Source organism: Somniosus microcephalus, chromosome 12, assembly GCF_052327205.1.
Source record: "Somniosus microcephalus isolate GS21.2 chromosome 12, FLI_Smic_1.0, whole genome shotgun sequence".
Lineage (NCBI taxonomy): Eukaryota > Metazoa > Chordata > Chondrichthyes > Squaliformes > Somniosidae > Somniosus > Somniosus microcephalus.
The window spans coordinates 6,100,727-6,115,316 of NC_140998.1; the positions used below are offsets into that span (position 1 = coordinate 6,100,727).

The 14,590-nt window shown below is 53.9% G+C and overlaps 1 protein-coding gene across 1 annotated transcript in view; it reads right to left on the minus strand.

Moving 5' to 3' along the window:
* Positions 1-14,590, minus strand: part of LOC147108994 (tubulin polyglutamylase TTLL5-like) — a 166,084-nt gene that overhangs the window by 108,641 nt on the left and 42,853 nt on the right. The window contains exons 8-10 of the mRNA XM_086004163.1: positions 14,234-14,397; positions 7,314-7,656; positions 7,054-7,174 (exon numbers count right to left, since the gene is read on the minus strand). Of these exons, the coding sequence (XP_085860289.1) occupies positions 7,054-7,174; positions 7,314-7,656; positions 14,234-14,397 (628 nt within the window). The remainder of the gene's footprint in view (positions 1-7,053; positions 7,175-7,313; positions 7,657-14,233; positions 14,398-14,590) is intronic.

Below are 14,590 nucleotides of genomic sequence, written 5' to 3' on the forward strand. Positions count from 1 at the left end.
GGAGCATTTTGGACCTTCTGGCATCCTAGGCAGCTCTTGGTCATGTCTTCGATGTCTCCATCGATACCTGGCCACCATACAAACGCCCTAGCTAGGTTCTTCATTTTCACTCCACCCAGATGCCCCTCGTGAAGCTCCTTTAGCACTTTATCCTGGAGTTTGGGTGGAATCACCACTCTGGATCCACACATCAAGGTTCCTCGGCACACTGACAGCTGTTCTCTTCTTTGCGAGAATGCTGGCAACAGTGGTTCGCCATGTGCTGGCCATCCCTTCATTGTTAAATCGTAGACCCGTGAGAGAGTAGGGTCATTTCTGGTCTCCCTTTCAATGGCAGAATTTGTCACCGGTAGACATTCCACTATGGTAGAGTGGAATATCTCTACTGGGTCTACTGTAGGTGCCTCTTCTATCGTTGGCAACGGCAGGCGCGATAAACCGTCAGCATTCCCATGCTGTTTTGACCCTTTGTATTCAATGTTGTATTGGTGTGCCCCTAGAAAAAGGGACCACCTCTGTAGCCTTTGTGCCGTCATAATGGGGACACCTTTCTTAGGGTTGAATATGGAGATGAGGGGTTGATGGTCAGTCAGCAAGGTAAATTTTTGTCCGTGTAGGTAATGGTTGAATTTCTTCACTCCCCATACCAGGCTGAGTGCTCCCCTGTCTATCTGGGAATAGTTACGCTCAGCTGAGTTCAATGAGCGTGACGCAAAAGCTATCGGCCGTTCCGAGCCATCAGGGAATCTATGGGACAATACCGCTCCTATGCCGTAAGGGGATGCATCGCACGCCAGTCTGATTGGTAGTGATGGGTTGTAATGAGCCAAAACTTTCTCGGATGTGATTAAGTCTTTACATTTATGGAAGGCACGTTTACAGTCTTCGTTCCATTTCCAAATCACTCCTGTGTGTAGAAGATCATTAAGAGGGTGTAGAATAGTTGATAAGTTTGGTAAAAATTTATGATAGTAATTTATTAATCCCAGGAATGACCTCAATTGTGAAACATTTTCAGGTGCTGGGGCTTTTATAACTGCTTCAATTTTTTCAGGTGACTTATGCAACCCTTCCTTATTAATTATGTGGCCCCAATATGATATCTGATTTTGGAAAAATTCGCACTTGGGGCGATTTGCTCGTAGGCCCCGTTCTTTCAGCCTAGTGAGCACCTGCTCCAAATTGGCAAGGTGCTCGTTGTCGTTTTCTCCTGTTATAAGGATGTCGTCTAGGTAACACTGAGTCCCCGGAATCCCTTGCAGGACTTGCTCCATAGCTCTTTGCCAGATAGCTGGAGCTGATGCTACTCCAAAAACCAGTCGATTGTACTGGTACAGGCCTTTGTGTGTGTTTATTGTGAGATACTTTTTAGAGGTCTCCTCAACCTCCATCTGTAGCTATGCCTGTGCCAAGTCAATTTTTGTGAAACGTTTTCCTCCGGATAGTGAGGCGAAAATATCTTCTATCCTCGGAAGAGGATACTGTACCGTGTGAAGGACCGGGTTTACAGTCACCTTAAAGTCCCCACAGATGCGAATTTTTCTCTGTTCCTCAGAGTTATTTTTCAATGCTTTTTTCATGACTGGAACGATGGGTGTTGCCCATTCGCTCCAATCTACTTTGGATAATACGCCTGCCTTTTCCAAATTCTCCAGCTCTGCCTCGACTGCCGGACGTATTGCATATGGCACCGGTCTTGCCTTAAAATTTTTTGGAATTGCTGCATCTTCCACTTTTATTGAGGCGGTGATGCCTTTCAAGGTTCCTAGTTTCTCTTGAAACACTTCTTTGGCGTTGGCCAAGATGTCTTTTAATCGTTCAGGTATGATGTCATCCTTGTTTTTTTCCTTACTGGTCACCGTCAGTGCCTGAATGGAGTGCCAGTCTAAACGTATCTTCCTTATCCATTCACGTCCCAACAACGGTGGACCACCATCTTGTAGAATGTATAAATACAACTTTTGTATTTCTTTGCCGTTGTATACCACAGGCACCTTTATTTTTCCTTTGGGGTATACTTTCTGCCCCGTATATGTTTTTAAGATAATGGATGTGTCTTTTAGAGGTATATGCGAAAATAGCCTCTCGTAATCTCGTCGATTTATTACGGTTAGAGCTGATCCTGTATCTAGCTCCATTTTAACTGGGGACCCTGCTATTATGAGGGTAACCCAAATGGTCTGGTAATCTTCATTGGCAATTACATTATGTAATTTGAGAGAGCTTAGTCTCTTGTTCCCGGAGTCGCTATCGCTCTTCTGGTCTTTGGAGTTACTGTCCGTCATCATTTGTACCTTTCTGTGCTTTTCCTTATTGATTCTTTTCCCGTTAGTGGATTTTTTATTTTCAGATCGGCATACACGTGGAATGTGTCCCATCTTTCCGCATCGCCTGCATGCTTTTTCTTTGAACCAGCAATCCCTCTGGTCATGGTTGGATCTGCCGCAGCGATAACATCTCTTGAAACCCCGTGTCATTTCATGGGTGCCGAAGTCCTGTGGCCTTCGTTGTATCTTTGCCGCTCCTATTGCACTGAAAGCCTTGTCCAGTGTTAAATCTTTTCCAGAAGATACCTTTTTTTGTGTTTCTACACTTAGGGGATCGCAGATGAATTTGTCTTGCAGAGAATCTGCCTCGAATTGGCAGTGCAGGGTATCAACAATCTCCTCAAAATTCTTGTCCATCGGTTCGGCTGGAGTGATTAAGTTGCGTAACAGCTTGTATGTTTCTGCGCCCATTAGATCCAGAAGCACTGAAGCTTTTTTTTCATCTTCTATTCCATTTGCGGTGCAAAACACCTCCACTCTTTCTACATATGTGGTCCAATTCTCTATCTTGTTATCAAAAACATCAATATTGCCAAAGTTAGGCTCTGTTTCGTTATCAAAAGCATCCATATTGCCAGACTTAGGTATTTCAAGAAAAAGATATAGCGCTTCCCGCGCTTTTTTTTTTCTCTGTAGCAACGATATGGCGCTTCCTGCGCTTTCCTGCCGCTGCTACCGATAACAACGCTGTTTTACTGTGGTTTCCGTTTATTCACTGTTGGAGACTCGTTCCCGACGGAGGTCTGAACGCTGACCTGCTTGCCGCGCCGGCCGTCTCCCGAGTGCACCCTCCCAGTCCGTTATTGCTTGCCTCCGATTTCGCTGCCTGTCTCAGCTGTAGAGCCCGACGCTGGAGCCCCAGCCTGACGCCCAGGAAGGATTAGCGCAGTACCTGCCACCAGCTTGGACAGCTGGTGAAACCACAGTTTCTATAACTTCCTTGAGTCTTCCGGACGCTGGAGGAATCGATGTCCTTGAGGTGCTGCCGAATTGCAGGTAAGTCCGATCCCATCCTCGTCGCCACTGTAGTGTCCGTGTGTAGATAAAGACACTGAAGACGGGACTTGGTTCATAGGTATTTACTAAGCAAGTCTGGGGGGGGGGTTCTAAAGGATATACACAATACACAGGCTTATATAGCCCAAGTGGCAATTACCGGCATTACGCACACCTGGGGCTCTTAAAGGCACATACACCACAGAGAGTATTCCATCACACTCCTTACTTGTGCCTTGTAGATGGTGGAAAGGCTTTGGGGAGTCAGGAGGTGAGACACTCGCTGCAGAATACCCAGCCTCTGACCTGCTCTTGTAGCCACAGTATTTATGTGGCTGGTCCAGTTAAGTTTCTGGTCAATGGTGACCCCCAGGATGATGATGGTAGGGGATTCGGCGATGGTAATGCCGTTGAATGTCAAGGGGCGGTGGTTAGACTCTCGCTTGTTGGAGAGAGTCATTGCCTGGCACTTGTGTGGCGCGAATGTTACCTGCCACTTATCAGCCCAAGTCTGAATCTCGTCCAGGTACTGCTGTATGCGGGCATGGACTGCTTCATTATCTGAGGATACTGATAATGAGTATCGCCTGGTCTAGTACTGAGCCCTATAGACCAGGCTCGAGATTCCAGCCCTGCTCTGCGCTGAGTGCGCTGAGCTGAACCAGGGCAGCAGTAGGATGCTACACCTGGTCTCAGTACCCTTGTGTTAGGGAGAGGAAAAATCAATCCGGGTTCCTGTTCCTGATCACTTTCCAATGACACCTACTGGATAGTGTGCAGGTACGTAAGAGAAAGTATACGTGGCTGTGCGGGTAGGTGTGTGTGTATAGGAATGTTGCCCTTTATCTCAAGGAGCCTGGAATACAAATAGAGCCTTAGTCAGGCCCCATCTGGACACTGTGTTCAGTTCTGGGCACCAAACATCAGGAAGGATATATTGGCCTCGGAGGGGCAGCAGCGCAGATTCACCAGAGTGATCCCGGGGCTAACAGGGTTAAATTATGAGGACAGGTCGCACAGACCAGGCTTGTGTTCCCTTGAATTTAGACAGTTGAGGGATGATCTGATCAACGTCTTGAGAAAGATTAAGGGATTTGATAGGGTGAACATAGAAAGAAACTATTTCCTCTGATGGGAGAATCCAGAACAAGGGGACACAATCTTAAAATTAGAGCCAGGCCGTTCAGGAGTGAAATCAGGAAGCATTTCTTCAGACAAAGGGTAGTGGAAATCTGGAACTCTCTCCCTCAAAAGGCTGTGGATGCTGGGGGTCGATTGAAACTTTCAAGACTGAGATCGATAGATGTTTGTAAGGACAGGGCATCAAGGGATCTGGAGCTAAGGTGGGTAAATGGAGTTATGGTACAGATCTGCCACAATCTAACAGAATGGTGCAGCAGGCTCGAGGGGCTGAATGGCCTCCTCCAGCTCCAATGTGCGTGTGCCCAGGTCTCAGTGCAAGTTCCTAACTCACCGTAACCAGTTACAATGGGGGGAATGTTAATCCCCAAAAATCGGCGGGTTGGGGGCTGGCGGGAGGCTAAACAGTTAAAAATCTGAATTCCCGACCCCAACCTGCCTCCAACCCATCCACTTCTGGTTTTAACGATTTTAAATTTATAAAATGAGGCTCCGTGCCTCTTTTCGAAGTTCCATTTTAAGCTTAACTCTGGCTGGACGGGTTTCCCGGGTCTCGGGAACCCGTCAGCTAAAGGAAGGCAAACACTGCTGGATCCAGGAGGGAAGTGTCTTTCCACGTACCTGCTGGATCCAGGAGGGAAGTGTCTTTCCACGTACCTGCTGGATCCAGGGGAGAAGTGTCTTTCCACGTACCTGCTGGATCCAGGAGGGAAGTGTCTTTCCACGTACCTGCTGGATCCAGGAGGGAAGTGTCTTTCCACGTACCTGCTGGATCCAGCGTTCCTGCCTTGCCAACCCCCCGCGATCGGATACTCATCCACCCTTCTGATCTCCCCTCCAAGTCCCCGAACCCCCTCACGAGGCCTGCGATCCCCCCTCCGGTCTTTTGACGCTACCCCTCCTGCCGGGCTCCGACGCCCCCCCCCCGCCCCTCCTCCACAACCTCCTCCACCCCGACGCCCCGCCCCCCTCCACCCCGAACCCACGCCCCCCTCCACCCCGACCCCCCCAACCCCCTGCCCCACCTCCACCCCGAACCCCCGCCCCTCCTCCACCCCGACCACCCCGACCCTCCTCCACCCCACCCCCCCGCCCCTCCTCCTCCACCCCGCCCCCCCGCCCCCCCTCCTCCACCCCAACCACCCCGCCCCTCCTCCACCCCGCCCCCCCCGCCCCCCCTCCACCCCGACCCCCCTCCACCCCGAACCCCCGCCCCCCTCCACCCCGACCCCCCCCAACCCCCCGCCCCCCTCCACCCCGACCCCCCCCAACCCCCCGCCCCACCTCCACCCCGACCCTCCTCCACCCCGACCCTCCCCCACCCTGACCCCCCGCCCCTCCTCCACCCCAACCACCCCGCCCCTCCTCCACCCCGACCACCCGACCCTCCTCCACCCTGACCCCCCGACCCCCCTCCACCCCGAACCCCCGCCCCCCTGACCCCCCCCAACCCCCCGCCCCACCTCCACCCCGACCCTCCTCCACCCCGCCCCCCCTCCACCCCGACCCCCCTCCACCCCGAACCCCCGCCCCCCTCCACCCCGACCCCCCCCAACCCCCCGCCCCACCTCCACCCCGACCCTCCTCCACCCCGACCCTCCTCCACCCTGACCCCCCGACCCCCCTCCACCCCGCCCCCCTCCACCCCGACCCCCCCAACCCCCCGCCCCACCTCCACCCCGACCCTCCTCCACCCCGACCCTCCTCCACCCTGACCCCCGCCCCTCCTCCACCCCGACCCCTCCGCCCCTCCTCCACCCCGACCCCCCCGCCCCTCCTCCACCCCGACCACCCCGCCCCTCCTCCACCCCAACCCTCCTCCACCCCGACCCTCCTCCACCCTGACCCCCCGACCCCCCTCCACCCCGAACCCCCGCCCCCCTCCACCCCGACCCCCCCCAACCCCCCGCCCCACCTCCACCCCGACCCTCCTCCACCCTGACCCCCCGCCCCTCCTCCACCCCGACCCCCCCGCCCCTCCTCCACCCCGACCACCCCGACCCTCCTCCACCCCGCCCCCCCGCCTCCACCCCAACCACCCCGCCCCTCCTCCACCCCGACCACCCACCCCTCCTCCACCCCGCCCCCCCGCCCCTCCTCCACCCCAACCCCCACGCCCCTCCTCCACCCCAACCCTCCGCCCCTCCTTCACCCCGACCACCCGGCCCTCCTCCAACCCAACCCTCCGCCCCTCCTTCACCCCGACCACCCGCCCCTCCTCCACCCCGACCACCCGCCCCTCCTCCACCCCGCCCCTCCTCCACAACCTCCAGCACCCCGACCACCCGCCACTCCTCCAACCTGACCCCCCGCCCCTCCTTCACCCCGACCACCCGCCCCTCCTCCAACCCGACCCCCCGCCCCTCCTCCACCCCGCCCCTCCTCCACCCCGACCACCCGCCCCTCCTCCACCCCGACCCTCCTCCACAACCTCCAGCACCCCGACCCCCCGCCTCCAGCAATCTGGACCCCGACCTCGCCGATGATCTCCGGCCTTCCGACCACCCCCGTTCTCCTGGGTTTCCCAACCGCTTTCCAGACACCCGTTCCCTACCCGCCTCCAAATTCAAATTCTGGCCCATGTGTTTACCATTTGCTGATCCTCGTGGTCAGTATTGGTGGTGGGCTCACTCTGCCCCGGATGCTCCTTCAGCAGCCGGATTTGCACACGGTACAGATATGCGGAAAAGGCCAAGCGAGCCTGCACCTTGCTGTGGAAACAGATGGAAGGGGAGCATGTCACTAGCTGCAGCAACACCAGCGATGGGATTAACATATAACACCCGAAGGACTGTTTTCAGGGTCAATTGACCACAGGGAATGCACACAATACTAGTATTTAGCACCAACCTCAGATTGCCCCCTTGCTGTAACATCTCGAGGAGCTTAGCCGGTTGCTCTGCGCTTTGCTCCTCTTTGGTTTGGGTCCACGCATGCCCCTGCCCGAGCGCCCGTTTGCTGACAACCTGCCGCTCAGTAAGATCTGGGACTTTCTGCTGCCCCTCACTGTTGGCTATCAAACTTGGTGACATCGCTGCCTTAGCCAGGGCTTGGCCAGTACAGGTGGGTCCAGCTGTCTCGGAGTCACTCCCTGACATTTCGTCCTCAGCCTCTGCTTCCTCCTCCCCCGCCTCCTCCTCGTCCTCACACTCTGCACCACGAGCCGAAGCAACTGGGGCTTTCTGTGAGGATCCTGGAATGGGACAGAAAGGGAGATCAAAGTTACAGCTGGGAAATAAAAGGTAAAAGACAACAACCAGGAAGACATTATTCAGATGTGTGGTGCATTTTTATTTCCTTTGTACTTTATTTTTCGTCCCCATTTAACCCCTCCTCCCCTGAAGGTGCTGACTCTCACTGGGGTACAGGTCCCCTCCTCTCCTGAAGGTGCTGACTCTCACTGGGGTACCGGTCCCCTCCTCTCCTGAAGGTGCTGACTCTCATTGGGGTACGGGACCCCTCCTCTCCTGAAGGTGCTGACTCTCACTGGGGTACGGGTCCCCTCCTCTCCTGAAGGTGCTGACTCTCACTGGGGTACGGGTCCCCTCCTCTCCTGAAGGTGCTGACTCTCACTGGGGTACGGGTCCCCTCCTCTCCTGAAGGTGCTGACTCTCACTGGGGTACGGGTCCCCTCCTCTCCTGAAGGTGCTGACTCTCACTGGGGTACGGGTCCCCTCCTCTCCTGAAGGTGCTGACTCTCACTGGGGTACGGGTCCCCTCCTCTCCTGAAGGTGCTGACTCTCACTGGGGTACGGGTCCCCTCCTCTCCTGAAGGTGCTGACTCTCACTGGGGTACCGGTCCTCTCCTCTCCTGAAGGTGCTGACTCTCACTGGGGTACGGGTCCCCTTCTCTCCTGAAGGTGCTGACTCTCACTGGGGTACGGGACCCCTCCTCTCCTGAAGGTGCTGACTCTCACTGGGGTAAGGGTCCCCTCCTCTCCTGAAGGTGCTGACTCTCACTGGGGTATGGGTCCCCTCCTCTCCTGAAGGTGCTGACTCTCACTGGGGTACGGGGCCCCTCCTCTCCTGAAGGTGCTGACTCTCACTGGGGTACGGATCCCCTCCTCTCCTGAAGGTGCTGACTCTCACTGGGGTACGGGTCCCCTCCTCTCCTGAAGGTGCTGACTCTCACTGGGGTACGGATCCCCTCCTCTCCTGAAGGTGCTGACTCTCACTGGGGTACGGGTCCCCTCCTCTCCTGAAGGTGCTGACTCTCACTGGGGTACGGGTCCCCTCCTCTCCTGAAGGTGCTGACTCTCACTGGGGTACGGGTCCCCTCCTCTCCTGAAGGTGCTGACTCTCACTGGGGTACGGGTCCCCTCCTCTCCTGAAGGTGCTGACTCTCACTGGGGTACGGGTCCCTTCCTCTTCTGAAGGTGCTGACTCTCACTGGGGTACGGGTCCCCTCCTCTCCTGAAGGTGCTGACTCTCACTGGGGTAAGGGTCCCCTCCTCTCCTGAAGGTGCTGACTCTCACTGAGGTATGGGTCCTCTCCTCTCCTGAAGGTGCTGACTCTCACTGGGGTACCGGTCCCCTCCTCTCCTGAAGGTGCTGACTCTCACTGGGGTACGGGTCCCCTCCTCTCCTGAAGGCGCTGACTCTCACTGAGGTACGGGTCCCCTCCTCTCCTGAAGGTGCTGACTCTCACTGGGGTACGGGTCCCCTCCTCTCCTGAAGGTGCTGACTCTCACTGGAGTACAGGTCCCCTCCTCTCCTGAAGGTGCTGACTCTCACTGGGGTACGGGTCCCCTCCTCTCCTGAAGGTGCTGACTCTCACTGGGGTTCGGGTCCCCTCCTCTCCTGAAGGTGCTGACTCTCACTGGGGTACGGGTCCCCTCCTCTCCTGAAGGTGCTGACTCTCACTGGGGTACGGGTCCCCTCCTCTCCTGAAGGAGCTGACTGGGGTATTCGATATTCAGGAAAGATAGGCAAAAAGGAAAGGGAGGTGGGGTAGCATTACTGGTTAAAGAAGGGATTAATACAATTGTAATGAAGGGTATTAGCTCTGATGATGTGGAATCTGTATGGGTAGAATTGAGAAATACTAAGAGGAAAAAAACATTAGTGGGAGTGGTATATAGACCTCCAAACAGTAAGGTGGAGGTTGGGGATGGCATTAAAAGGGAAATTAAAGAAGCGTGCAATAAGGGCACAGCAGTCATCATGGGTGACTTTAACCTACATATAGATTGGGCCAACCAAATTAGTAACAATACTGTGGAGGAGGAATTCCTGGAGTGTTTACGGGATGGTTTCCTGGACCAATATGTCGAGGAACCAACCAGAGATCAGGCCATCTTAGACTGGGTATTATGCAACGAGAAAGGATTAATTAGCAATCTTGTTGTACGAGGCCCCTTGGGTCGGAGCGATCATAATATGATCGAATTCTTCATTAAGATGGAGAATGAAGTAGTTGACTCAGAGACAAGGGTCCTCAATTTAAATAAAGGAAACTACGATGGTCTGAGGAGCGAGTTGGGCAGGATTGAGTGGGGAATGGTGCTCAAAGGGTTGGCGGTGGATAGGCAATGGCAAACATTCAAAGACCGAATGGATGAGCTACAGAATTCGTTCATCTCAGTTTGGCGCAAAAATAAAACAAAAAAGGTGACTCAACCGTGGCTAACAAGGGAAATTAGGGATAGCATAAGATCCAAGGAGAGGACATATAAATTGGCTAGAAAAAGCAATAATCCTGAGGATTGGGAGCAGTTTAGGAGTCAACAAAGGAGGACAAAGGGATTAATTAAGAAAGGGAAAATAGAATATGAGAGTAAGCTAGCAGGGAACATAAAAACTGACTGTAAAAGCTTTTATAGATATGTGAAGAGAAAAAGATTAGTGAAGTCAAGCGTAGGTCCCTTGCAGTCAGAATCGGGGGAATTTATAATGCGAAACAAGGAAATGGCAGACCAACTAAATGCATACTTTGGTTCTGTCTTCACAAAGGAGGACACAAATAACCTCCCAGAGATGCCGGGGAACATAGGGTCTGATGAAAGCGATGAACTGAAAGAAATCAGTATTTGTAGGAAAATGGTGTTAGGAAAATTGATGGGACTGAAGGCCGATAAATCCCCAGGGCCTGATGGTCTACATCCCAGGGTACTTAAGGAAGTGGCCCTAGAGATAGTAGATGCACTACTGATCATCTTCCAGAACTCGATAGACTCTGGAACGGTACCCATGGATTGGAGGGTAGCTAATGTTACCCCACAATTCAAAAAAGGTGGTAGAGAAAAAGCGGGGAATTATAGACCGGTAAGCCTGACATCGGTAGTGGGGAAAATGCAAGAGTCTATTATAAAAGATGTAATAGCAGAGCACTTGGCAAGCAGTGACAGGATCGGACAAAGTCAACATGGATTTACAAAAGGTAAATCATGCTTGACTAATCTACTGGAATTTTTTGAGGATGTAACTGGTAAAATAGATAAGGGAGAACCAGTGGATGAGGTGTATTTGGACTTTCAGAAGGCTTTCGATAAGGTCCCGCATAAGAGATTAGCGTGCAAACTTAAGGCACATGGGATTGGGGGCAAGGTATTGACTTGGATAGAGAACTGGTTGGCGGACAGAAAGCAAAGAGTTGGAATAAACGGGTCGTTTTCCGAGTGGCAGGCAGTGACTAGTGGGGTACCGCAAGGATCGGTCCTAGGACCCCAGCTGTTCACAATATATATTAATGATCTGGATGAGGGAATTGGATGTAATAGCTCCAAATTTGCAGACGACACAAATCTGGGCGGGAGGGTAAGCTGCGAGGAGGATGTTGGGAAACTCCAGTACGATTTGGACAGGTTGGGTGATTGGGCAGAAACATGGCAAATGCACTATAATGTGGATAAATGTGAGGTTATCCACTTTGGTGGCAAAAACAGGAAGGCAGATTATTATTTGAATGGCAATAGATTGGGAGAAGGGGAAGCGCAAAGAGACCTGGGTGTCCTTGTGCACCAGTCGCTGAAGGTAAGCATGCAGGTGCAGCAGGTGGTTAAGAAGGCAAATGGTATGTTGGCCTTTGTAGCAAGAGGGTCCGAGTACAGGAACAAGGATGTCTTGCTACAGTTGTACAGGGCCTTGGTGAGACCGCACCTTGAGTATCGTGTGCAGTTTTGGTCACCATACCTGAGGAAGGACGTTCTTGCCATGGAGGAGTGCAGCGAAGATTCACCAGGCTGATACCTGGGATGGCAGGAATGACGTATGAGGAGAGATTGTGTCGATTGGGCTTATACTCACTGGAGTTTAGAAGATTGAGAGGGGATCTCATCGAAACCTATAAAATTCTGTCAGGTCTGGACAGACTAGATGCAGGAAGGATGTTTCTGATGGCCGGGGAGTCTAGAACCAGGGGTCATAGTCTAAGGATAAGGGGTAAGCCATTTAGGACTGAAATGAGGAGGAATTTCTTCACCCAGAGAGTGGTGAACCTGTGGAATTCTCTGCCACAGAGGGCGGTGGAGGCCAGTTCATTAAATATATTCAAGAAAGAGTTGGATATGATTCTTGAGGCTGAAGGGATCAAGGGATATGGGGAAAAGGCGGGGACAGGGTACTGAGTTTGGATGATCAGCCATGATCACATTGAATGGCGGAGCAGGCTCGAAGGGCCGAATGGCCTACTCCTGCTCCTATCTTCTATGTTTCTCACTGGGGTTCGGGTCCCCTCCTCTCCTGAAGGTGCTGACTCTCACTGGGGTAAGGGTCCCCTCCTCTCCTGAAGGTGCTGACTCTCACTGGGGTATGGGTCCTCTCCTCTCCTGAAGGTGCTGACTCTCACTGGGGTACCGGTCCCCTCCTCACCTGAAGGTGCTGACTCTCACTGAGGTAAGGGTCCCCTCCTCTCCGGAAGGTGCTGACTCACACTGGGGTAAGGGGCCCCTCCTCTCCTGAAGGTGCTGACTCTCACTGGGGTACGGGTCGCCTCCTCTCCTGAAGGTGCTGACTCTCACTGGGGTACGGGTCACCTCCTCTCCTGAAGGTGCTGACTCTCACTGGGGTACGGGTCGCCTCCTCTCCTGAAGGTGCTGACTCTCACTGGGGTACGGGCCCCTCCTCTCCTGAAGGTGCTGACTCTCACTGGGGTACGGGTCCCCTCCTCTCCTGAAGGTGCTGACTCTCACTGGGGTACGGGCCCCCTCCTCTCCTGAAGGTGCTGACTCTCACTGGGGTACAGGTCCCCTCCTCTCCTGAAGGTGCTGACTCTCACTGGGGTACAGGTCCCCTCCTCTCCTGAAGGTGCTGACTCTCACTGGGGTACAGGTTCCCTCCTCTCCTGAAGGTGCTGACTCTCACTGGGGTACGGGCCCCCTCCTCTCCTGAAGGTGCTGACTCTCACTGGGGTACGGGACCCCTCCTCTCCTGAAGGTGCTGACTCTCACTGGGGTACGGGTCCCCTCCTCTCCTGAAGGTGCTGACTCTCACTGGGGTCCAGGTCCCCTCCTCTCCTGAAGGTGCTGACTCTCACTGGGGTACGGGCCCCCTCCTCTCCTGAAGGTGCTGACTCTCACTGGGGTACGGGTCCCCTCCTCTCCTGAAGGTGCTGACTCTCACTGGGGTACGGGTCCCCTCCTCTCCTGAAGGTGCTGACTCTCACTGGGGTACAGGTCCCCTCCTCTCCTGAAGGTGCTGACTCTCACTGGGGTACAGGTCTCCTCCTCTCCTGAAGGTGCTAACTCTCACTGGGGTACGGGTCTCCTCCTCTCCTGAAGGTGCTAACTCTCACTGGGGTACGGGTCTCCTCCTCTCCTGAAGGTGCTGACTCTCACTGGGGTACGGGTCCCCTCTTCTCTGAAGGTGCTGACTCACACTGGGGTACGGGTCCCCTCTTCTTCTGAAGGTGCTGACTCTCACTGGGGTACGGGCCCCCTCCTCTCCTGAAGGTGCAGCCTCTCACTGGGGTACGGGTCCCCTCCTCTCCTGAAGGTGCTGACTCTCACTGGGGTACGGGTCCCCTCCTCTCCTGAAGGTGCTGACTCTCACTAGGGTACGGGTCCCCTCCTCTCCTGAAGGTGCTGACTCTCACTGGGGTACGGGTCCCCTCCTCTCCTGAAGGTGCTGACTCTCACTGGGGTATGGGTCCCCTGCTCCCTGAAGGTGCTGACTCTCACTGGGGTACGGTCCCCTCCTCTCCTGAAGGTACAGCCTCTCACTGGGGTACGGGTCCCCTCCTCTCCTGAAGGTGCTGACTCTCACTGGGGTACGGGTCCCCTCCTCTCCAGAAGGTGCTGACTCTCACTGGGGTACAGTCCCAGCCTCTCCTGAAGGTGCTGACTCTCACTAGGGTACCGGTCCCTCCTTTCACATCTCTGCAACCTCCTCCAGCCCTAAAATCCACTGAGAACTTTACGGTCCTCCAATCCTAGCTTCTTGCCCATCCCAGATTTCCTATGCCCCACCATTGGCAGCCATGCCTTTGATTGTCAATGCACCAAGCTCTGGAATTCCCTCCCTAAACCTCTCTTTCTCCTCCTTTAAGACACTCCTTAAAACCTACCGCTCTGACCAAGTTATTGGTCACCTGTCCCAATATCTCCTTATGTGCCTCTTGTCTGCTAATGCTCCTGTGCAGGCTTTGAGATGTTTTACTACGTTGAGGCCGCTATATAGATGCAAATTGCTGCTGTTCTAATTGTAAATGACTGCTCTATTTGGTTACTTAACAGTCATTACACTTCAAAGCAATTCGTTGGACATGGAGCGCTGTTGGGGCATTTCTGGGAGATTGAATGAGGCTCGATATAAATTCGCTGCCGATAACTGACCTGTGCCTTTTCCCGTCGCCGTTTGCGAGCTGACTTGGTGCTGTTTCCTTCTCCTCGCATCCAGTGACAGGAGTTTCCTCTCGTACTGCTGCACATGTTTCCGAACTTCTAGGTGGAGCACCTCCAATCTGAAGAAGGCCTGGCTGTTCTGTGTCACACCGTTGCTGAGAGAGGAGGGAGTGGGAAAAAATAACCCAGCAACATTCACATTCAGAAAAGCACTAGAAGTATTGAGAAAAGCAACCATTTTACTTCGAGGAAGAACTCTGGACTATTTTAATACAACAAATGAAGCTACTGAATGACAGTAAATCTGCGCTGACCCTCTCACTGCTTGTACAAACAGGGAATACCCGT